A 25,487-nucleotide genomic window follows, 5' to 3' on the forward strand; every position below is an offset into this window, starting at 1 on the left:
CCCCCCTTGTCTCCTCTATGTGTGTCCCCCTCTCCCCCCTTGTCTCCTCTATGTGTGTCCCCCTCTCCCCCCTTGTCTCCTCTATGTGTGTCCCCCTCTCCCCCTTGTCTCCTCTATGTGTGTCCCCCCTCTCCCCCCTTGTCTCCTCTATGTGTGTCCCCCTCTCCCCCTTGTCTCCTCTATGTGTGTCCCCCTCTCCCCCCTTGTCTCCTCTATGTGTGTCCCCCTTGTCTCCTCTATGTGTGTCCCCCTCTCCCCCCTTGACTCCTCTATGTGTGTCCCCCTTGTCTCCTCTATGTGTATCCCCTCTCCCCTCTGTTTGTCCCCCCCTCCTCTCTCTCTCCTCCTCTCCTCCAGAGCCCCGTGTCCTCGCAGCTGCTTGTTGCTGGGGAGTGTGACGTCATCGCTTCCGCCCCACTTCCTCTCTGTCTCTCTCCTCCTTGTCCCTGCGGCGGGTGAGCGGCGCTCTCTCTCTCCTCTCTCTCACACACACACATTACACAGGGAGCCCGCGGCAGGGGAGGCAGCATGGAGGAGGAATAGGAGATGGGGCTCGGACGGGGCCACCAGCAGCAGGAGAAGGCACACGGGCGGGGCGCAGTAGCCTGCCTGTAGCCCAGTCCCCGGGAAGAGAAGGAGGAGGAGGGAGAAGGACCGGCGGGGGTCCCGATCGATGCAGCCGGGAGATACCTAGACGTCCGAACCTTCCTCGGGAAAGATGAGCAGCTCGGAGCCCCCCGAGGCGGGAGAGAGCCGGTGATCGCTGCAAGATGAGCGAGGAAGCCCCCCCGGAGGAGTAAGTATCCGGATCACAGGGGGGAGTGTGCGGGGCTGCAGACCGGGAATAGTGCAGTGTGGACGGGAGAGCCCGGGGGCCGCACCGGTGTGTGTGCCTGTGTATATATATATATATATATATATATATATATATATATATATATGTGTGTATGGGCCCAGCGCTGGGCTGTCTTGTTGGCAGAGGGTCAGCAATAAACCCCGGGGGGAGGGGGCTACTCATGTTGTGGGATCACCTGGCAACCTGTGGCATAGGATCTGGTGTTGTCATCAGGGATCTGGTGCTGTGATCAAAGATCCTGGGCTGTGATCAGGGATTATCCACTGTGATCAAAGATCTGGTGCTGTCATCAGAGATCTGGTGCTGTCACCAGGGATTATTCACAGTGATCAGGGATCTGATTCTATGATTAGGGATCTGGTGTTGTGATTTGTGCAGCCGTCAGAGATCTGGAGTTGTCGTTGGGATCGACCTTACCTACTATGATCTGGTGCTGCCCTCAGGGATCTGGTGCTGTGATCAGGTTCCACCGCCAGATCTGGTGCTGCTGTTAGTGATCTGGTGTTGTGATCTGATGCTGCCATTAGAGATCAGAAGTTGTCATCAGGGATATATAGTGCTGTGATCTGGTGCTGCTATTAGAGATCTAGTGTTGTGATCTGGTGCCACCGTCAGAGATCTGAAATTGCCATTAGGGATCTAGTGCTGTGATCTGGTGCCACCGTCAGATCTGAAGTTGTGATCTGATGCTGACATTAGAGATCTGAAGTTGCCATCAGGGATCTAGTGCTGTGATCTGATGCTGCTATCAGAGATCTAGTGTTGTGATCTGGTGCCACTGTCAGAGATCTGAAGTTGCCATCAGGGATCTAGTGCTGTGATCTGGTGCTGCTGTCAGGGATCTGGTGCAGGCAATATGTTTAAATGCAGTTGTGGGCAACTGCAGCAGAAATGTTCCCCTGCACAGCAGTGATTATGTTGGGGGGGGTTGATCACGATCTGCTTATAGGGGAGACCTGGATCTAGATGGCCAGCCTTGGTTACAATATCTTTATTTGGAATGACATTTTAATGGAATGAGGGGGAGCATGCTGAAGATTGGCAACCACATGCATGATGGCTCTGCAACAACTGCAGCGGCGTAGTCAGTGTGGTTGTACATGTATTACCTATACGCTGCTAAATGGGCACCTAAAGCCATCGCTGATCACATTCTATAAACTCATTATGCAGTGATCTGTTGATGTAAACTGTAGCAGCACCATACATGTTCCAATCGGTCTATACAATCAACTATAGATTTACCAGCGCAATGTCATAGGGGCAACTACCTAATCTAACCAATCAATCTGCATGCAATCAAGGATAGTATAATGTGTGTGCTGTAGGGTGCTAGGACTTGGTCTTCCTCCTGCGGCCATTGATGGTGGCTGTATTGCACAAATGCAAGTTTCTTTAGCAACATGTTACAGATGAAATGTCTTTATTGTTCATGATTGCATCGCCTTCTGTCCATGACATAATCAACATGTTGACTGTTTCTCAGATTAGTAACAGTTTGCAGAATGGCTTCATTTATAAAGCAAACTCTAAATTGATATTTATGAATGAGTTTTATTATTGCTTAATGAGCTGATCGCTGTCATGTATTGTCAAGCTGTTGCTTCCTATGAGCGACGAGCGTGTAGACTTCTGTAAAACAGTTAACTGCTTTAACTGCTTTGCAAATTCCATTACACAGTAATGAAATACAGCGCCATGTCATTTATTATAATGTGGCTTACAGTTATCCATGTCTATTAAGATCAGCATTTGTTGACCTTTTTATCTCATGGTTAAATGTCGTACCTATTAATATAATTTTGTTGACTTATCCCATTGTGCAGTATAGCTCTTCTTTTTTTTATTATTATTTTGCTGAGATGGATGATGATGTGATGAGCTGCTACTGTTTTTTTTTTTGTATGTAACAAAAAATAATATATTTTACTATATTTTTATTTTAATAAAATTAAATATATTTTATATATTTTTTATTCTAAAAAAAAATAAAATAATATAAATTAAATATAAATATATATATATATATATATATATATATATATATATATATATATATATATATATACATGCATACATTTTCTTAACTTAAGGGGTTAATCAACATTATATGTGTGTGTATATGTGTGTGTGTGTATATATATATATATATATATATATATATATATATATATATATATATATATATATATATATATAATCTCATCTGAATGCCAGAGCGTCACGTTTTGTGCACTTCACTACCTGCTCTGTAACCATATTCATTGTAAACAAAAGAAAAATTAAATATATCTGAATATCTTTTAACCTTGATGTATTTGTTGCATGCTTGGGGAAGTTTTAGTATTTGTGTATTTGTCTCATTGTTTCAAGCAGAAGTATGACATCCAGCGATCGATAGCATCTTTACATTCCTGCCATTGTAGTTTTTCTCGCTGCCCATGCTGTCGGGATACACTTTGCACTTTGTGTTTGGGTTACCTTTTGGTCATTTATTCTTTTCAGGAATTTCGGTTACCATGTAATTATGAGCCTTTCCGTAGGGTGGACTTGTTGAAGGCTGCCTGAAGGCAAATGATGTACAACTTGTTATTAGACATGAGCTGTAATAAATAGTTTGGCTGGTTACTGTACTGAATCATTTGATAATGATGATGGTTTTAAAATCTGCACCTTCAGAGGATGGCGGAATCACACATTTGGATTCGCTGATCTTAGATCTGCTTCTCGTGTGTATTTGGGGTGTATGCGATCTTTGTGGTCTTGTGGGAAGATTTCCTTTTGCCTATCTATTGCTTCCATTAAATTATGGTGGGAATATTTAAATATTATGTATTTTGCAAAAAAAAAAAAGTCATAGTGTTACTGCGTGAGAATTATTACAAGGCTGGACAAAATCCTTGTTGGCTTTAAAAAAAAAATAAGAAAGGGAAAAAAAACCCCAAGGAAAGGCCAGCATGGGCCTGACTGGTGAGGCTTAACTTTTTATTTTAGTGGATGAAATTGAATTGATAAACTTCTGCATTCTTTTTGAATTAAATAGATTTTAATAATTTGAATAAGGACTAGTTCACACCAGGTGTGTTGGAATGTCCAGCACAAGTTTTTTCAGTGCAGCATAGTGTGACGCAGTCCACCGCACCATGCTGCCAATGAAATGTCACTTGTAACATTTTAATAAAATTCTAGCAAAAACACAGTAAACAGTGCTAAAATATAAATAAATAGATAAAGTAAAATATGTGCTGGGATGAGTACTGTTGTGTGTTCAGCGCGGCTTGCTGGTTGAACGAGCTTTTAGTTATGCGCTTGCTGTAAAATCACCAAACTTTTAGAACATATCACAAGCTTCAGTACTGCTTTCATGCATACCGTACTTCAAAAAGGTTAATATTTTATACCTGATTTATATAGTCCAAAAATATATGGGCCTACAGTGGGCTCTGGGAAGGCATGTGTTATTTGTTTATGCATTTAAAATAGGGAGCATCTACGCAAATTGTTATCCACATAACTGTATGCGCTTGAACTAGGACACTTAGTAACAGACAGTAAGACCTCTTTCACACGAACGATCCGTTTTGGTCCGCCTGTCAGTTTTTTAGGCGGGCCTGAACGGACGCTCCATAGACCTTTTATGGAGCGTCGGATGTCAGTGGTGACATGTCCGCTGACTTCTGAACCGCTCCGATCCGAAAAAGTGTGACAGAGGAAAAACCTACATTTCCATCCGTCTGAGGATCGGATCGGTTGACTACGGACTCTGCGGTCTGTCCTCGTCCGATTCCCCCATAGGGGAGAGTGGTAATATGACGGGTCCGTCCCTGCAGAGCATGCAGAGACAGACCTGTCGTCTTCCTGCTCAGCGGGGATCGACTGAGCTATCCGCCGCTGAGCAGAGCGGGCTCCGTACACGGACACGTCCCTGTGAAGGAGCCCTAAGGAATTAAAGCAGAGCTCCAGGTAGATATTAATAATAATAATAATAATATTATTATACAGGACTTGTATAGCACCAACAGTTTGCACAGTGCTGTACAACATGAGGACAGACAGTACAGTTACAATACAATTCAATACAGGAGGAATCAGAGGGCCCTGCTCGTTAGAGCCTACAATCTACACAAATGAATGCAGATCTGTAATCATTAAGGCATTGTTCAATTTCTTTTTTAAATGCAGGCGGTGTAAGTACCTGAATTTGACCTGGTATCAACCTCTTGCAGCCCCTGTACAGCAGAGCTGGAGTGTGTGAGAGAAGAAGCAGCACAAGAAGCAGATCAGTTCATGTACTTGACAAGAAACATGTTCAGATAAGGAAAATAACTCATCACTGTGCTGCTTTTCTTTTCATTGTCCAGTCATAGGCTGAGGTGATGCAGGACAACCTGGGATCAGAGAAAGTGGGTTGAATGTTGTTAACCATCAGACTGAGGACATCTTGTGGCAGAAGTAAAGTATTGGGGAGGAAATCTCAGGATTTAGGCCTCAGTTTTCAGCCCAGGGTCCAGTGTGTTTCTATTCACAGATTTAAGGTATGATTCAGGTTTGATTTTTATTTATGTATCTATTCATTTTTTTTCTTCCCTGAATTTGTATCTGAACCGGATCCAAAAATGCACAGGACCCTTTTGGAAATGGCACGTGGCCCCCCTGGACATGTGTGAACTGGTTCCATTTAGAGCCACTCACATGTGTATGCGAATCTGCACATATGTGAACCTAACCTGAAAGTGAATATTGTAGCATAATATGGTTTAAATTTTTCTAATGGTTTTACTTATTTTTTATCATATTTCTGGCCAGTGTTCTTCTTTTAAGAAGTGTAGATAGACCTGTAAAGTTTTCTCTGTCCCCGAGTCCACTGGTCTAAGGCCATTTGCACATGGACGTAATCATTTTCTGATGTGTACTCATGGTCTTACTGACAGATTTTGAGTAAAATGTTCGGTAAAGGCACGTATGCATGTGCCAGATTCAATTCTTTGTTACAATATATGCTTGTGAACATGCGTATGCTCATATATCACTGCACTCAAATGTAACTTTTTCTACCTGATCTGTACACAGCTGTGTGCATTGTTCCATAGACAACAATTCATCTATATCCAGATCAGTAAAAAAAAAAAAAAATAGGGGTCATCTACTAAAACTGGAGAGTGCAAAATCTGGTGCAGCTCTGCAGAGAAACCAATCAGCTTCCAGGTTTTATTGTCAAAGCTTAATTGAAGACGCTGAAGTTAGAAGCTGATTGGCTACCATGCACAGCTGTACCAGATTTTCCACTCTCCAGTTTCAGTAAACCAACAACTCCTGTGTGTAAGAGGCCCGTGTCTGTCCCAAAATCCCAGAAGAGGTTTTGCAGTAACTGCTTATTTTTATTTTGCTAGTTATCCATAGAAACAGGAACTATCGGCTTCCAGTCACAAACCCTTATCAATGTGTCCGGAAACTTGTGTGCAGTAAAGAGAATTTCTGATGCTTGGAAGCGCTCATTGCCCTCCAGTTATCACCACCAAGGTTCAACAGTCATTACCAGAGAGGCTTTAATCTGTCACTTCATTGGCAACTGTCAGGCTGTGAAAGGCCATTCCAAGGTGTTGTAATACAAAGTAACCAATTGGCCTAAGAGTATCAGAACAGGCGATACAATTCTTCTTGGTGCTGAGAAAACTTTGCAGCTCCCCTCTCAATGAAGGGGGGAAGATCTGCACCCCTGACATCCCTACCTACATACCAACAGCGCAATTTCCCATCAGGGTATTCGCCATAGTTATTGGCTTGTTCACAATTATCAGATAGTCCTGTTCATCAGATCTACCATCTTTAACGTGTTTGGATTATTCTCCATTTATTAATAGTGTGGGGCATGTATGAAGCAAATTTGGCAAAATTAGATGCAGATTGGGTGGCTTTTCCATTTAGCAAAGTCTATGTGTGGGCAGAAAACTCACACCACTAAAACGCATTCCGGATCCATTTCTGCATGTGCATTTATGACACTTTCCGGTGCATTTCTGGATGCATTCCAGAAGCTTTTTTTTTCCTTTTTTATTTTTTATTTTTATTTACTATTATTTATTTTATTCTTTTTTTTCACTGTATTGGGTTCCAGTGTATTTTACCGTGTTTCAGTACAGTCAAGTGCAGGAAAAATGCACCTTGTTCTAGGGTGTTTTATTTATTTTTTTTGACAGCTTCAATTACTGGACTTCTTTAACCGTTTAAGCCCCGGACCATTTAGCTGGCCAAAGACCTGAGCACTTTTTGCGATTCGGCTCTGCGTCGCTTTAACTGAAAATTGTTTGGTCGTGCAACATGGCTCCCAAATAACGTCCTCCCCCCCACAAATAGACCTTTCTTTTGGTGGTATTTGTTTACCTCTGCTGTTTTTATTTTTTGCGCTACAAACAAAAGATTTTTTAGAAAAAAAAAACGCATTATTTTACAATTTTTTGCTATAATAAATATCCACAAAAAATATTTTTTTTTTTTTCCAGTTTTTAGGCTGATACGTATTCTTCTACATATTTTTGGTAAAAAAAATCGCAATAAGTGTATATTGATTGGTTTGCGCAAAAGTTATAGCTTCTACAAAATAGGGTATAGTTTTATGGCATTTTTTTTTATTTATTTTTTTTTTTTTACTAGTAATGGCGGCGATCAGCGATTTTTTTTTTTTTTTTTTTTTTTTTATCGTGACTGCAACATTATGGCGGACACGTCGGACAATTTTGGCACATTTTTGGGACCATTGGCATTAATACAGCGATCAGTGCGATTAAAATTGCATTGATTACTGTAAAAATGTCACTGGCAGTGAAGGGGTTAACACTAGGGGGCAATGAAGGGGTTTTTATGTATCCTAGGGAGTGTTCTAACTGAAGGGGGGTGGGACTGTGCTGGGAAACTAACAGATTGCTGTTCATACTCTGTATGAACAGACGATCTGTCAGTTCACTGCTCAGAGAACCGCAAACCGTGTGTTTACACACACAGCTCCCGGTTCTCCGTGTGCCCCGAGAGATTGTGCAAGACCGCCAGGCACTTGCATCAGCTTGGGGAGCAAGTGGGGAGGCGCGCGTGCCCCCTAGTGGCCGTTTATGCTACCGACGTAGCATAACGGCGATTCGCGCAGCCGAGCCATGCTGCCGCAGTACAGTGGTCGGCTAGCGGCTAACACTGGGGAGACCCACTGAAAACTCAAAGAGCCGAGGCTGAAAGTATCGGTTTCAAGTATCGGTGCATTTGCACAGGTACCGATACTTGTGCAAATACTTGGTATCGGCACTGATACTAGTATCGGTGCAACCCTAGTTTTTTGTTGCGGGAAAAAAAACGCACTGGACAGCATGTGGTGGGATCTGGCCCTGAAACAGATTTGCACAGGTCTTAGACAATTCATCACTGGAGATGAAAGTGATGGTCACTGAAAACAAACGCACAACGGAGATGTGGGCTGGGCCCAGTTGTAGGGCTAATTCACACTGCATTGTAAAATGTCTGTCACTGCTGGGGGACACAGGAAACAACCGGTCCTATCTGCCCCATTTACACTGCAGACATGCTGTGGTATATTGGCATGAAGGGAGTGTACATTTTGTACACACTGAATAAAGTTTGTACAAAAAAAACATGGAGGAGCTGAATCGTGCACCACACTGCTCCCTACCACAGCCGGGAGCAGAGACCTGCCAGAGCGGTGATTTGATTCGGCAGGTCCACGTTGTAGTGTGAATTCACCCCTATTCTGTTACTGTGCTACTTTAAGGCTCATTCATACTGGTTTGATCCGAACGTGGATTGCTCTTTAGAGAGCATTTGACAGGCGGTGGGGTGTTGGTATATCACCTCCTCACTGCCTACTTTACCATCTTGAATCCCACACTAGGGTGCCTCCACCGTGCGCATTGCATGCAGTTGCTGGATGCTTGCAGAGAGGCCCCAATCACTTGAATGGGTTGTGCTCAATGGGCACAATGCCCACTGTAAGCAACAGCAGGTATAATTCTTGCTCCGGCATTGAAGCAAAGCATTGTGGTGGTGGCATGTGTTGCTGCCTCTCTAGTGAAAGTGGTAGTGAACTCTGTACTATCACTTGTACCTACAGGTAAGCCTGTAATATTTACCTGTAAATATCTCCTAAACGTGTGCGGTTTAGGAGATATTCAGAGTGCATGATGACTGCCGCATGCGCTATGAAGGTCCGTCATACATTGCCGGAAACTGTGGCTCCAGCACATGCTCAGGAGTGACATCATCATGCCTCCAGCCACTCGTGTAGCTGGAGGCCATGAACCCGGAAGGAAGACCGGGGGAAGATGTCGGCTGTCTCAGCGGTGACATTACGGCACTGAAGGGTTTCGTTCTCAGGTAAGTCTATGATAATGTGCTAGTAGTATGCAATACACATTATGACATTGCCTGGCAGGGATTTCTTTTTTTTTTTTTTTTTTTTTAATCACCTGCGGTTTACAACCGCTTTAAGGGGCAGTAAAGACTTAAACCATGAAGTTTTATTGCCCCTCAACTGCTAGTGTGAATGAGCCCTTAGAGCAGCTGAGTGAAAAATGTATGAATGAGGCTACATAATTATAATCAACCAGTCTCCTAGCTTCTGTGTAGCATTGCCTTGCTGTGGGGCAGAATTGATAAATTTCCCCCAGTTAATGTTCCAATTGCTGGTTCTGCATTGTCATTTGACATTCACTTCTTAGGGGGGCTAGTTTATACTTGCAGTATGGTGGTGAAAATAGGCGGATGATCTGTGATAAGTCCCCCCCCCCCAGGTTTAACGGATTGTACACATGCAATGGCTGCGATATTTTGCTTCTTGGCCACAGCAAAAACAAATGTATTTTTTTTATTTTTGCAATCTTCAGGCAGTACCATAAGTGAATGGGGCCACACTGCATCTGTGTGCACGGTGGTGTGGGATTAACAGGGATGAGATGCCATATCGCTGCCTGTCAAACATCTCTGAAAAGCAATCCACAGTGGCTCGTGTTTCAGAGGGGCGGCAAGGTCTGCTGCAAGCGTAAGCCTAGCCTCAGAGAAGATGCAGCATTAGTATCATTAGTGGTTTACCTTCTGATCTCTATGAAGGTCCCAACACACGCTTACTGAGACCTGGTGTTCTGCACATGTAGAATAAAGCATAACATCCGCATTTTATGTCTCTCCACCTGCGACTGGGGGGGGGTTTATCTTTCCTGAATGTGTGGGCTGATTGCCTCATAGAAAATAAATCACTTGTCTGTCTTTTGGCCAATCTGAGTAGCTGGAACTGTATGTCAAGAATAAAAAAAAAAAAAAAAGCTGCAGTACATCTGTGTGATATATGCGCTTTTCCCCGTGCTTTAATCCCTGTACTACAGAAAAATACCTGCTTTATATACTTGAAATGCACTCAGCTCTTATAGAAACCCCCCAATACCACCTATGATATTTGCACCTGTTTTCATTCATGTGCCATACAGTCTGCTAAAAAGCTTATAGGATACTTTTGTGCAGCAGTTCATATGGTGCATGTGCCATTTCCTGGCCTATTGACATTAATAGGGCACGCATGCTTTTGCACTGCTGGTAATGCGTATGCTCAGGCTCTTGGCCTATTAACATTTTAGGGCACGTCTGCTGTGGGTTTGAAAGGCACTGCTGACGTAGCCTTCCCAGGGGTCATCTGTGAGGTCCTGGCAATGTCCCCAAGTGTCTCTACAGACTAGAAAATGTTCAGACATAAAATGTAAGTAACATCATAATGTTTAATTTACCAAAGCACTGTAAGATGATTTGATGTCAGCATGCAGAGGTGCATGCATGAGTAATTTTTGGTGAAGAGGAGGAAGTCCTATTTAAAGTGTATGTAATCCCTAACAGTGAACTGTCTATTTGCTCATTCTTGGACTGTTTAACTAGTAAGCCCCAGTAGCCTGTATTCTGTTTTCTACCTTGGGTTGCATATGCCGATATGCTTGTGTGAAATGCTTTTCACATGAGAGTAGATATTTGGTGAACCTTGGTGAGACCCTGTTGCCATACGATTAATTGCAACAACCTCCTTCCCATAGATTATTTGTATTTTATGCATGTTATTTACTAGTAAAAGCCCCTCTCGTGCGATCATCCAAAAGCTCTAAGACTGCTGCTGAGTACCGCCATTTTGAATGTGATGTCAGCAGACCAAGACCTGTCACTCAATTGGCACTCTATATCAGGGGTCTCCAAACTCTCTAAGCAAAGGGCCTATTTACTGCCCTTCAGGCTTTAGGGGGCCAGACTGTGGCCAGTCTGGCCCCCATAACCTCAGTTCCCCATTGGTTTTAATGGGAGGAATAGTGCCCCATTCTTGAGAATGAGAAGATTAGTGCCCCATTAATGGTGTCAGTAGAGGGAGTGGTGCTCCATCATTGGTGTCAATTGGTGAAAAAAATGCCCCACGGGTCAGATAAAGGAAGCAAAGTGCCACAGTTTGAAGACTGCTGCTCTATATAATTTCCCTTTGCTCCTTCCTCGGCAGCTACATAAATAGGTTATGTAAGGAGAATACAAAGAGCTGTGCCAGCAAATGGAGCAATTGCATTCCCAGAACCACCTATAGCCATAGGGGCTATGATTTTCAAGGAGATAGGGTGCTGTTCTAGGGGACTGACTAGTCAAATTTTCTAGTAGGGCCAAAGGCACATTGCAGGTGAATACAAAATAATTTATGGAATGGAAAAATATTGCAGGTAAGCATTTAAAGGGCTTGATTTTTCTGTGCTTTAAGTTTTATGCCCGGGTCTTTTTTTTAGTTTTTAAAAGAAGCCTTAGGCTTCTATGGGGCTGTGTTTTGAGGCCGGAAATCAGCTGGGTTTTTTTTTCACTTGCTGAACAAATATAACTGGACACTTTCAGGGTACATCCACATAGCATAAAGATACGGCCACTAAGTGTATGCATGATCTTGCTGGCAGAGAGATTTAGCAAAAAACTGTTGTGTATGCATTTTAGCAAAAATCAAATGCATACAGTGTAGATGGCCCTGTTGCTAAGATGCAGGTGGCTTCTCAAGGAAGCCAGCTAGCATTCTTCTGTTGCTACGATACAGGCTGCTTTTCAAGGAAGTCATCTGGCATCCTCTGTTGCTAGGATGCAGGTGGCTTCTTAAGGAAGCTGCCTAGCATCCTCTGTTGCTAGGGTGAAGGTGGCTACTGCTGCCTAGCATCCTCTGTTGCTAGGGCGCAGGTGGCTACTGCTGCCTAGCATCCTCTGTTGCTAGGGCGCAGGTGGCTACTCCTGCCTAGCATCCTCTGTTGCTAGGGCGCAGGTGGCTACTGCTGCCTAGCATCCTCTGTTGCTAGGGCGCAGGGGGCTACTGCTGCCTAGCATCCTCTGTTGCTAGGGCGCAGGGGGCTACTGCTGCCTAGCATCCTCTGTTGCTAGGGAGCAGGGGGCTACTGCTGCCTAGCATCCTCTGTTGCTAGGGAGCAGGGGGCTACTGCTGCCTAGCATCCTCTGTTGCTAGGGCGCAGGGGGCTACTGCTGCCTAGCATCCTCTGTTGCTAGGGCGCAGGGGACTACTGCTGCCTAGCATCCTCTGTTGCTAGGGCGCAGGGGACTACTGCTGCCTAGCATCCTCTGTTGCTAGGGCGCAGGGGACTACTGCTGCCTAGCATCCTCTGTTGCTAGGGCGCAGGGGACTACTGCTGCCTAGCATCCTCTGTTGCTAGGGCGCAGGTGGCTACTGCTGCCTAGCATCCTCTGTTGCTAGGGCGCAGGTGGCTACTGCTGCCTAGCATCCTCTGTTGCTAGGGCGCAGGTGGCTACTGCTGCCTAGCATCCTCTGTTGCTAGGGCGCAGGTGGCTACTGCTGCCTAGCATCCTCTGTTGCTAGGGCGCAGGTGGCTACTGCTGCCTAGCATCCTCTGTTGCTAGGGCGCAGGTGGCTACTGCTGCCTAGCATCCTCTGTTGCTAGGGCGCAGGTGGCTACTGCTGCCTAGCATCCTCTGTTGCTAGGGCGCAGGTGGCTACTGCTGCCTAGCATCCTCTGTTGCTAGGGCGCAGGTGGCTACTGCTGCCTAGCATCCTCTGTTGCTAGGGCGCAGGTGGCTACTGCTGCCTAGCATCCTCCGTTGCTAGGGCGCAGGTGGCTACTGCTGCCTAGCATCCTCCGTTGCTAGGGCGCAGGTGGCTACTGCTGCCTAGCATCCTCCGTTGCTAGGGCGCAGGTGGCTACTGCTGCCTAGCATCCTCCGTTGCTAGGGCGCAGGTGGCTACTGCTGCCTAGCATCCTCCGTTGCTAGGGCGCAGGTGGCTACTGCTGCCTAGCATCCTCCGTTGCTAGGGCGCAGGCGACTACTGCTGCCTAGCATCCTCCGTTGCTAGGGCGCAGGCGGCTACTGCTGCCTAGCATCCTCCGTTGCTAGGGCGCAGGCGGCTACTGCTGCCTAGCATCCTCCGTTGCTAGGGCGCAGGCGGCTACTGCTGCCTAGCATCCTCCGTTGCTAGGGCGCAGGCGGCTACTGCTGCCTAGCATCCTCCGTTGCTAGGGCGCAGGCGGCTACTGCTGCCTAGCATCCTCCGTTGCAAGGGCGCAGGCGGCTACTGCTGCCTAGCATCCTCCGTTGCTAGGGCGCAGGCGGCTACTGCTGCCTAGCATCCTCCGTTGCTAGGGCGCAGGCAGCCTCTAAAGGAAGCTATCTAGCGTCATTGAGTTGGTAGGATGCAGGCAGCTCTATTTTTATTATTTTGTTTATTTTTATTTTTTACAGATCTGACTGCTGCACAAGTTTTCATGCAGCTGTGTGCATGGGCCCATCGAAAACTATACACCTGCTTTCAGATCTTTTAACAAAAAAGCTGAACTACTGATAAATAAAACCTCAGTATTTTTTACGGCCATGTGCATGAGCCCGCAGTTGTTATTTAAAGAGGACCTTCACTCAAAAGTGAAAGCGCCACATATTCAACTCCCTACCCTGCCTGCTTCCACTTCCTTAAAGCCGGCCATACATGCCTGCTGAACTGGCTGAATTTTGATCAATATGTAGGGCACTGGGGATGTACAGAATTTGACTGGTAGATTGGCGCCCTGTCGGACTGAAGTTACACTTTACTAGACCAAAAGGAGCTTAATAAGAATAGTTCATTGTTGGGGCTTACATACACTTCATCTTGTAGAATTATCCCTGTTGATTTCCGTAATAAAATATATTTTAACTTTTATCCAAAGACCAAGTATTGTAAAAGTGCAACATGTGCATTTTGTATCCAGAGTACAGTTATAGTCAGTTCACACCAGAATGCTGTGCGCGAAAGCCGGGTTCACCACACCACATTAAAAACGCACTGTCTTTGCGATCTGGAAAAAATACCTTAGTATTTGGTTTTCAGATATTGTGCAATTATGTCACATAGCTCCGCCTCCAACGGGTTTTGTCACACACCTCGTGACCATGTGAAGCATTTCAGGCTATTTTAGTTAATAATTGTGGCAATGCCTGATTTATTTATTTTTTTTAGTCGGCAGATTTAGGTCTCGATTTACAAAGCAATATTGTATGCAATTTTTTTTTTTTCCAAGCGCAGATCGCAAATGCAGAGTGCACTTGCAGCCATCCCACCTGCAATACCAAGGGATTTCAAAAGTAGTACACACACTACTTTATATGCAATCTGGTGCTAAAAATCGCACTGCAAGGAAACGCACAGAAATGTACACCGCGTTTCTGTGATTGTGGGGTGACATTTATCGAGATGGTAAAAATTTTAAATGTTCAGAGTATACAGAGCATGTTTGATAATGTTGATTGGTGTTTACATGAAGTAGATGCAGTGCCTGCTATGGAGAATCTGCTTTATACTAATGCTATGTACCAACGTTTCATAAAGCCTCTCATACCATTTCAGCGTCTTCTTGCTAACTTGGAAGGCCTTGAATGAACATCTGAAAGTTAAGCGGCCGTTCAAACTTCTCCGCGTTTTCAGCCCTTTATATGGAAATGGAGTATGCTAAACTGTATAGAAAGTGGAAACTCAAGTCCGTCCGTCCGTGTGTGTGTCCCCCCCGATACGGGCTGTAAGGCGCCCGTATCAGGAAGGTGAATGTAATAAAATCAAAATGATAGAGCAGTATATCGCCTATATGAGGGTATGGATGTCTTTTGAGCAGTAGTTGACAGCATACAGGGTGTTCCTTTGACTTGTTCTGGACATAGTATGAAAATATCAGTTGAAAAAGAACTGGGAACAAATATGTATGGATATCTACTTGTTTGGCATGATCTGACCGGTGAAAGACGATGATGTGTTATGTGCAGACACATAATCGTGGGCACTAGCATTGCACTGGTGTTTTTTATATGCAAGATATTGGGGCCTGCCCAGATGTCTAAGAAAGGGCCTGTGGCCTTTGGGTCTTTTTCCTCTAACCAACCAGGGGGGTCTCTCTTCGGGAGAGCTCTCTCCAGTGAGTACTTAGATGACCAGCCTCCAACGGGTCCTTAAGGAGTGGGACTCCACTCCTTAAGGACCCGTTGGAGGCTGGTCATCTAAGTACTCACTGGAGAGAGCTCTCCCGAAGAGAGACCTGGTTGCAGACTAGGTAGACCATAGAGTGGCTTACCCCTGTCAGGAGCCTTGCACCCGAGGGGGGGGGGGTGTTGCGGGATTGGACCATTACTGTACCCTGCTGCAATTTTTTGTGTGTTAATGGTTCACTCTTTTTGTTCACAGGGTTTTGACAAGCATCCCACTGCAGAGCTTCCCCTCCCCCAAAAGAAGTATTATGTTCAGGCAAAGTCTAAAAGCTAGGGCAATGCCATAAAGGACTTTCCATCCATACTCCTATAAAAAGTTGTCAGGTGTATGAGTGAGAGGGAGCAATTCATATGGATGGGAATTGCAGCCTCGCCACCCACTGATAGATACAATAGTAATTTAGTGTAGGACAGTGGGCCAAGAAGCTGACACTTTGTCATGTGGCTGTGTGTATAGAGCTACTTGGCACTATACATTATCTAGCCCGGAGTGCTTGGCACACCTTGGAGACATAGGCACAGTGGCTTCATCCTAGCTTTATACAGGTAGTTAAAATCCCCCCATGTTGAATGAGGTCTCATCCCGTATTCATCTTCTACAGCTAAACATGTACACTGCTGGGAAATTGCATATATGGGATAATGGGGTCCTTATGTGCATGTGCACCTTTTGGGCCTTTCACAGGGGGGTGTCTAGTCCCTGTGCATCCAGCCCTAGTGTTTTAGTGCACCACCCAACCCACTGCCTGCAGCCTTTTTAAAGTCTATGGCAGGCAGATGGGAACGGGGCTGAACCCTCTACTGGGTGATACTTGCACTTGGCGCCTTATGTGTTCAGTGGCGTGTTCCTGGATGTAAATGAACATTTATCGCTTTTCAGAGGACAGTTGACAGGCAGTGAGGAGGCATTATGTCACATTGAATGTGGTTACAGGGTGACTCCATTCACTTAAATGGGTTGCATTCAAGCAGGCTTTACTGCCTGCCGAATGTGAAAATGGGCTGATTTTTTTTTTCTGCACATGTGTATAGCCCTGTACAGCTGCCTTTTGAAGGAGGGGCAGCAAAAACGCAGGCAACTGCCCACTTTTTACTTTCCACCAAAATTGTAATTGTTAATAAGCACTTAGGCCTCGTTTACACTTGTGTTGCTCTCTGAAGGGCAATCTGTGTTCTGATTGTTCCTCAGAGAGAATTTGATAGGCTGTGGGAGGTGTTGTATCATCTACCAACTACCTATTTTAACCCCCCTAAATGCTGGACTAATATGCTGCAGCCATGTTGTTTGCGCTTGTGAGGAGGTTGTAATAAAGCCCCATTCAATGGGTTGCAAGAGGGGATATAATTTCTGCTGCAGCTGTAAAGCAAAGCATCACAGCATGTGTACATCCCAGGCAGCTGCCTCTGCACCAAAAGGGGCAGTAAAAAAAACTGGTTTTATACCCCCATCCCCACCCACTAATGTAAACGAGGCCTAAGAGAGAGACTCACCCCTCTGTTTGTATTGGTGATAATAGTAACCATGATGGGGAAGTGAAGGGAAAGCCAAAGTCTGTGTCCACAGAATGAGAGGGGAAATCTTCCAATGGGGACCTGAGAGGGGAATTTTGGTCACTTCCTGTTGCGTCTCTGGGACAGGAAGAGAAGAGACTGTCCCCCAGTGGGACACAGACAGCAAAATATAATCTGACATAAGTTTAATCATTCCCTATTCTGTCCAAAAGCCACAATTGGAGGTGTATAATTTAAGGCCCCATTTACATTTTCACATTCCGAGACCCCATGCAGAAATGAGTGTAAAACATACATTGCACTTGCAGTGCAATTGAGTGTTGATGGCACTCCCAAAAGGGGCTAGGAAACACGCATTTTGTTGTGCGATTAAAAAAAAAAAACCTAAAGGCTGGGGGAGCTTCTTCTGTTGCGTGTAGGGCAGCCAATTGAAGCCCTGTGCTGTTGTGTGAAAAATATGCCAAAAAAAAAACGCCAGGACACCTGTTGGTGCACTGCACAGGTGTGAATAGGGCCTGATGCACAGAGACGAATGAGGTGGAACGATGTAAATTGCGGGTGTTTTTCTGCACCCAAGAGATGTTGCTGCAGCGTACAGCCACCTGTAGCAATAAATGGCTGTATGCAAGCAATATCCTGGTGTATGCTGTGCTTCCATGGAACTAAGTCCCTGGAATGTTTATAGGCGTTTACGCAAGCATGGCGTATAGCTGGGCGCAGCCATTCGCTGCTGCACATTGCAGCTGTCCCAGGGTGCAGCAATGCGCCCACAATTTACGCCGTACACCCTACTGCGTCTGTGTGTATGAGGCCCACACATCTTTTATTCAGGGTGCTTAGGTATGAATTTGTATTCATGGTATTACTTAATGTGATTGTAGCCGTATTCAATTGTGACAGAGAAAAGTATCACAGACAGTATTCATGGTAGTCTGCTCTATTCATGGTAGTCCGAGTCCTTGTGACACCAATTTTTGTATATTGAACATTTTGTTCTAAACTGTTTATGCTGTAGAGACGGTGAGGAATGGCAGCCAAGCTTCGAGCCCTTCCTTCACTGTTCTGGTAAAAATACTAATTTTACCACAGAAATGTCTACATTTATCCAGAATATGTGGGAGGAAGGGGTTAATAGGGGCGGGCAGAGCTGGCTCTCCTCAGCACAGGGAAGTGGCCGTGTGTGTTTACACTCCCCCCCTCCTCCGCCATCTTTTCTCGGCTCATCGGCCTTCATTTGCATTCTGCTGCGCTCATTCATAAAAAGCCGAGCAGTGTCTGAGAGAGAAGCTACACAGGCGCTCCCCCTCCCCGGCCTGCCATTGTCCCGGGGAGCCCGTCCCCAGTGCACAGTGTGCGGCTGGCTGTGTCTGGGTGGGGTCGGATGTTGTGTGTCCTGGGAGGAGGAGGAGGGGGGGGGGGACATGGTGCAGGCTGTGTCTGGGGAGCGCCGCTCTGTCTCCTCACTAGTTGTGAATAGGACAGGGGCCGGTCATGTGATCGCAGCCATTCATAAATCCGGCCGCCTCTTCCCAGGCTGTGCCAGTGACCGTGACAGGCCGCCGGGGAGAGCCCAGCTAGAGCTGCCCGGCTTCATTGTATGCCGGAGCCTGGCGTCGTCTGCTTTTATTTCATGTATATGGAATATTGCAGCAAAGGCTGCAGTGTACTTTTTAGGCCCCATTCACACCGTGCATCGCCTGAGAGGGCGTTTTGCTCACCGGTCAGTCTTGTTGACTCGAATGAGCTGCTCTACGTGTGCTGGAGAGATGCCAGAACCTTTCAGGTTACCTCCCCCCCCCCCTGCACGTCAAATGCACAAAAAAGAAGCTGGAAATGGGCATTCCTGCTACGCCTAGTTAGGCCTTTAAAGGCTCCAGTCACACTTGTGTGACTTATCAGGCAACTTTGGACATCAGTCACATGACCGCTCGTTCCCCATCTTTTCTAATGATAACCATTCATATATGTGACTTAAAAGTAGTCCATGAACTACTTTGGCGCGACCTTCATGCAACTTAAAGCGGAGTGCCAGGCATTTTATGTTTTATTAAAAGTCAGCAGGTAAAAAAAGTGTAGTTGCTGACTTTTAATAAACAGACACTTACATGTTCCATGGTCCAGCAATGCGGCAGAACGGAGCGTCGCTCCTCTCCCCCGGCGCCTCCATTGCCACTCTGGGCACCCGGCCGTGACAGCTTTCGGCTTCACGGCTGGGCACGCACGGCGCATGCGCGGAAGGCGCTGCGCTCTCGGAGTGGACAGGCAATCTCCTGGGACCCGTCACGTGTGTCCCAGGAGATCGTCTACAGGGAGGGGCAACCTAAGGCGAAAGGAGGAGTTGCCTTGGCGGTCCCTGGGCAGGAGGAGGAAGTGGGACAGGAAGTCCCGCTCCTAACGAAGCCGCCACCCCCCCCCCCCCCAAAAAAAATTACATGCCAAATGTGGCATACAAGGGGGCGAGGATTGCTTAAAGCTGAAGTTCCATTTTTGGGTGAAACTCCATTTTAAGGGCCATAGACTTTAATATTGTCCTGGAAAGTTGTACAAGAATGTTATCCACCTGTTGACTGCTCCATAGCAGTTTTACTGCTAGGGGGTGGCCGTGCTGCACAGGATCACATTTTATATATAATTATTATTATTATTTTTTTTTTATATACATGATCCTGCACTTTCTAGTATCAGGTATGAGTGCACGCCACAGGCGACTCACTCCCACTGTGATTCTACATGGTGGGAGCTGATCAGCGGGTCTCGTGGACCCGTTGTCCGCCAGCACCTACTAATATCACAGTCCTGCTATAAGTTGCTGATCACCACCATTACTAGTAGAAAAAACATTCCATGAAAATATCTCGTAGTTTGTAGACACTCACTTTTGCGCAAACCAATGAAGATACGCTTATTGTGATATTATTTTTTTTATTATTTTTTTTTTTACCAAAAACATGTAGCAGAATACCAATTGGCTTAAACTGATGAAGAAATTCATTTTTGTTTATATTGGCTGTTTTATAGCAGGCAGTTAAAAAAAAAAAAAAAAAAAAAATATATATATATATATATATATATATATATATATATATATATATATATATATATATATATATATATATATATATATATATATATATATATATAATTGTCGTTATTTTTTTGTTTATAGCGCAAAAAAATAAAACCGCACAGATGATCAAATACCACCAAAAGAAAGCTCTGTTTGGAGGGGGGGGGGGGGGGAACAAACATTTGTTTGTACAGTGTTGCATGACAGCGCAATTGTCAGTTAAAGTAACACAAGTAAGTAAATCTTCCGGAGCTGAAGTGGTTAAACAATGCAACAGTTGCCCATTATCACTGGTCAAAGCCAAAGTTGTATCCAAGATGCACCCACCCAAAGTTGCACTCCAAAGTCAGCGTAACATTGGAGTTGTACAAGTGTGAATGGCGCCTAATGCTGCATACACACGACCAGACTTTCCGTCAGAAATGGTCCAGCGATCTTCTCGACGGACTTCCAAACAAACGGACCTGCCCACACATGAACGGACTAAAGTCCATTTGTTTTCAACGTGATGACATGCACATGGGCGGCATTTCCATAGGGCACCGCAAAGGTGCATGGTGCATTGGGGGCAATTCAAAAAAAGCATTCCACATGCAATATGATGGGCCACACAACTTATTTTTTCAGAAATATTGTGCGAGATAATAAAACAATCAAAGTAACATATCTAATATGTGGTAAATACCGCCAAAACAAATGAGAGAAATCATTTCAAGTCAATTCACTAAACACACATTGGTTATTTATCACCTGGCAGTAGGCGTTTTTTTTTTTTTTTTTTTTTAAGTAATGTACAAAATAACAATGAAGGGAACTCTGTAGTTGCCAGTAAGGTAAAAGTTTACAATGCATCAGTGTGGAAATGTTCTGCCCTGAGCTCAGGAATGGAAATACATTTTAACACCAGAAGGAGATTGTTCTGTGAATGAAAGCATGCTAGAATGTTTAATAATATTTCTGTGTGCATTTATTTTCAAAACTGCGTGTGTCTTCCTCTGGTGCAGTGCTAGCATATATTTTTAAAAAATAAAAGTGAAAACGACACCAAAAATAACACTAAATTTAGGTGATAAATATCGCAAAACATACATATTTATTACATTTGGTAAATAATGCATGTTGTTTTTGTGTGTGAATTTACTGCTTTTGAGATAAATACCACATTTTAAGGCCCAGTTCACACTTGTGCGACATACGCTCCGACTTTGAAAGCACATGTTTTTATGTGGAGTGACTCAAGTTGCTCTGACTGAGAAAAAAGGCTCCTGCACTACTTTTGGTCTGACTTCAGCATGACTTGCATTGACTTTTGTTAAAGAAGTCGTGTGCAAGTCACGCTGGAGTCGTGCTGGGATGTCGGCTTCAAAGTCGCAGCAGTGTGAACCGAGCCTAACTCTAAAATGTATGTAGTATTTATCATAGTGAATTTATCCGATTGATTCTTATATACTCCTCAAATGCGGCCAAGTAGATGTGTGTTGCCACACAAAGCTCAATGCCTGGGGGCCCCATTCACACTAGGTGGTTTATATTTGCATGTTTTTCACACAGTGCACATACAGTGCGAAAGTATTCGGCCCCCTTGAACTTTTCAACCTTTTGCCACATTTCAGGCTTCAAACATAAAGATATACAATTTTAATTTTTTGTGAAGAATCACCAACAAGTGGGACACAATTGTGAAGTGGAACGAAATCTATTGTATTTTTGAAACTTTTTTAGCTAATAAAAAAAATGAAAAGTGGGGCTTGCAAAATTATTGGGCCCCCTTGCGTTAATACTTTGTAGAGCCACCTTTTGCTGCGATTACAGCTGCAAGTCGCTTGGGGTATGTCTCTATCAGTTTTGCACATTTAGAGACGGAAATTCTTGCCCATTCTTCCTTGCAAAACAGCTCGAGCTCAGTGAGGTTGGATGGAGAGCGTTTGTGAACAGCAGTTTTCAGCTCTTTCCACAGATTCTCGATTGGATTCAGGTCTGGACTTTGACTTGGCCATTCTAACACCTGGATACGTTTATTTGTGAACCATTCCTTTGTAGATTTTGCTGTATGTTTGGGATCATTGTCTTGTTGGAAGATAAATCTCCGTCCCAGTTTCAGGTCTTTTGCAGACTCCAACAGGTTTTCATCCAGAATGGTCCTGTATTTGGCTGCATCCATCTTCCCCTCAATTTTAACCATCTTCCCTGTCCCTGCTGAAGAAAAGCAGGCCCAAACCATGATGCTGCCACCACCATGTTTGACAGTGGGGATGGTGTGTTGAGGGTGATGAGCTGTGTTGCTTTTACGCCAAACATATTGTTTTGCATTGTGGGCAAAATGTTCGATTTTGGTTTCATCTGACCAGAGCACCTTCTTCTACATGTTTGGTGTGTCTCCCAGGTGGCTTGTGGCAAACTTTAGACGAGACTTTTTATGGATATCTTTGAGAAATGGCTTTCTTCTTGCCACTCTTCCATAAAGGCCAGATTTGTGCAGTGTACGACTGATTGTTGTCCTGTGGACAGACTCTCCCACCTCAGCTGTAGTTCTCTGCAGTTCATCCAGAGGGATCATGGGCCTCTTGGCTGCATCTCTGATCAGTCTTCTCCTTGTCTGAGCTCAAAGTTTAGAGGGACGGCCAGGTCTTGGTAGATTTGCAGTGATCTGATACTCCTTCCATTTCAAAATGATCGCTTGCACAGTGCTCCTTGGGATGTTTAAAGCTTGGGAAATCTTTTTGTATCCAAACCTGGCTTTAAACTTCTCCACAACAGTATTACGGACCTGCCTGGTGTGTTCCATGGTCTTCATGATGCTCTCTGCGCTTTCAACAGAACCCTGAGACTATCACAGAGCAGGTGCATTTATACAGAGACTTGATTACACACAGGTGGATTCTATTTATCACCATCAGTCATTTAGGACAACATTGGATCATTCAGAGATCCTCGCTGAACTTCTGGAGTGAGTTTGCTGCACTGAAAGTAAAGGGGCCGAATAATTTTGCCCGCACCACTTTTCAGTTTTTTATTTGCTAAAAAAGTTTAAATTATCCAATAGATTTCGTTCCACTTCACAATTGTGTCCCACTTGTTGGTGATTCTTCACAAAAAATTAAAATTGTATATCTTTATGTTTGAAGCCTGAAATGTGGCAAAAGGTTGAAAAGTTCAAGGGGGCCGAATACTTTCGCAAGGCACTGTAGGACAGATCATTCACTTGCATGGGCTGCCCTACACATTTTCAGCCATGAGATTTGTCTGTGTTTGTTTTTTTTTATTTTTATATTTTTAGCCAGCAAAACACACATATGCTAGCTGCATTTAAGTGCCATTAACCACTTGGCACTGGGCGCACTTAAATATGCGGACTCTCGGTGGATGGGCCTCAGCACTGAGAGGCCACATATTTGCATGCATTAGTCCAAATTTAGCTGTGCCAAGAGTGCCCGTCCTGCAAGTTACTAGCGGCTAACTGAAAGCCCCTGATCGCTGCTTGCGATCAGGAGCTTTGCGATCATGTGACAGCCAATCACCACACAACAATACAGGTGTTTGCTAGTCATGTTTCATGTGCCATTAACAATTCATAGCACCACAGGTGCAGCATCCTGTTTTTTTGTGTTTCAGAAACGCTTGCAGCAATGTGTGTTTCTGCACATGTTCCCAAAACATGCAGGTGTGAATAAGGTCTTGGGGCCCCGGTTACACAACTAGTAGGGGAAACGTGTTCCCACCCACTTTTTTTGCACTACACACATAGGACAACCCATTCGCTTAAATGGACTTCCCTACACATGACAAAAGTGGCAAATAAGCTTCCACATCTTTTCGATGAGCTTTGTGCGTTTTTCACCACTTGCTTTGGCACATTGGTCATAGGGCTAGCACTACTTTTTCTGCTTTCTCGTGTATTTGGCAATTGAAATTGATGGTCTATCAAACCTGGAACGCTTTCGCATTCCATTATGAACCAAGCCCTAAACCTTTTGGTATGTTTTTGCAGGAAACTGGAGCACTGAGAGGACACCTGCACAAAAACATAAAAATGGGCTCTTTTTTTTTTTCCCCCAGAAAACCGCCGGTCTCCACAAGAGCACACAGATAGCAATTTTAATCTGTGTGCGCCATTCACACTGATATGCAGGAGGCAGATGTGGAGCATTGGGGTGCAGAGATCTGCATCTGTATTTTGTCAAAGCGCAGCTTTCTGTCACACCTTTTGTTGTATGCACTGTGGCTACGTTGTAATATTTCAAAAAATACTTGACCTTCGTAAGGGTTCTTTCCCGCGGTTGGTCCACTTAGCAGACTCCACTTTTCCCTCTCCCTCGCCGATCTTATCCGATCCTCCAGATTGATGGAAATTTGGGTCATCGTCCATCTGGATTTGGCGAATAGGGTCAGATCAGATAGTGGCGGACGTCAGCAGACGTGTCACCGCTCACATCAGCCGCTCCATAGGGGTGGATTTATGGTCCGATCAGGTCCACCTGAAGAACTGACAGGTGGACCGGATCGGACCACCCATGTGAAAGAGCCCTAATGTTTTACCCCCGTCGTGATCAAGACATTTTTTGCTATTCAGCACTGTGCTACCTTAACTTGCAATTGCGCGTTCATGTAATACTATCCGATAATGACATTTTATATATTTTTTCACTCAAATGGAGCTTTCTTTTGGTGGTATTTAATCACCACTGGGTTTTTTTATTTTTTGCGATATAAATGAAAAAAGTTTGAAAAAAAAAACATTTTTTTTTGTTTCTGAAATAAAACATATCCAATAGAATCAACATATCTTCATAAATTTAGGCCAAAATGTATTCTACAAAAAAAAAAAAAAAAAATCCCGATAAGTGTATATTATAAAATTGATCAATCCTGATGTACTGACAGCCCATCTCATTTCTTGAGACCCTTAAAATGGCAGGACAGTACAGATACCCCCCAAATGACCACTGTGGACAGTCAGGTTGTTAGTAAAGCCTGGTACAGATGGTAAGTTCAGCCCACTGGGTATATTTACATTCTGTATGGTAAAAGTAAAAAGAAAAAAAAAAAGTTGGCTTTTTTTTACTGTGTAAAAAATAAAATAAAAACAATGAAAATTGTAAAAAAAAGAAAAAAGTTCATATAATATTTATTATTATTATTATTATTTTTTTATATACTTTCATCAGAGTAGTTCAGTGTCACTATAATAACACTGTAATACTTTTTTTTTTTTTTTTTAACACGTTCATAATAGTTGTGTAGACATTGTGATTCAGCAGCTGGATACCAGGAACTGTAATCCGCTGTGCCCACCAGGGGTGTACGTGCTCATAATTGTATGGTGCTGAGCCTGCCGCCCATCCTCACAGTAAAAGTACTGTGGGTGGTGTTAAGGTGGTAAAAAATAAAAAATAAAAAAAATGATAATAAAAGTAAACATTGCCTTGCATTGAAAAAACTAAAAAATAAATACTCCAATTAATTAAAATCATAAAAATAGTATAATCATGTTGGGTCTGTAACATGTAATATTATTGCTGGGTCACTTTTTTA

General features: G+C 44.2%; 1 protein-coding gene across 1 annotated transcript in view; it reads left to right on the forward strand.

The window, feature by feature from the left end:
- The first annotated feature begins 418 nt into the window (after window positions 1-418).
- Window positions 419-25,487, forward strand: part of SPRED2 (sprouty related EVH1 domain containing 2) — a 145,408-nt gene continuing 120,339 nt past the window's right edge. The window contains exon 1 of the mRNA XM_077485956.1: window positions 419-796. Within this exon, the coding sequence (XP_077342082.1) occupies window positions 771-796 (26 nt within the window). The 5' untranslated portion in view covers window positions 419-770. The remainder of the gene's footprint in view (window positions 797-25,487) is intronic.

Source organism: Lithobates pipiens, unplaced genomic scaffold, assembly GCF_037356315.1.
Source record: "Lithobates pipiens isolate NorthernLeopardFrog02 unplaced genomic scaffold, aLitPip1_a1.2 Scaffold_18, whole genome shotgun sequence".
In the NCBI taxonomy this organism is placed as follows: Eukaryota; Metazoa; Chordata; class Amphibia; order Anura; family Ranidae; genus Lithobates; species Lithobates pipiens.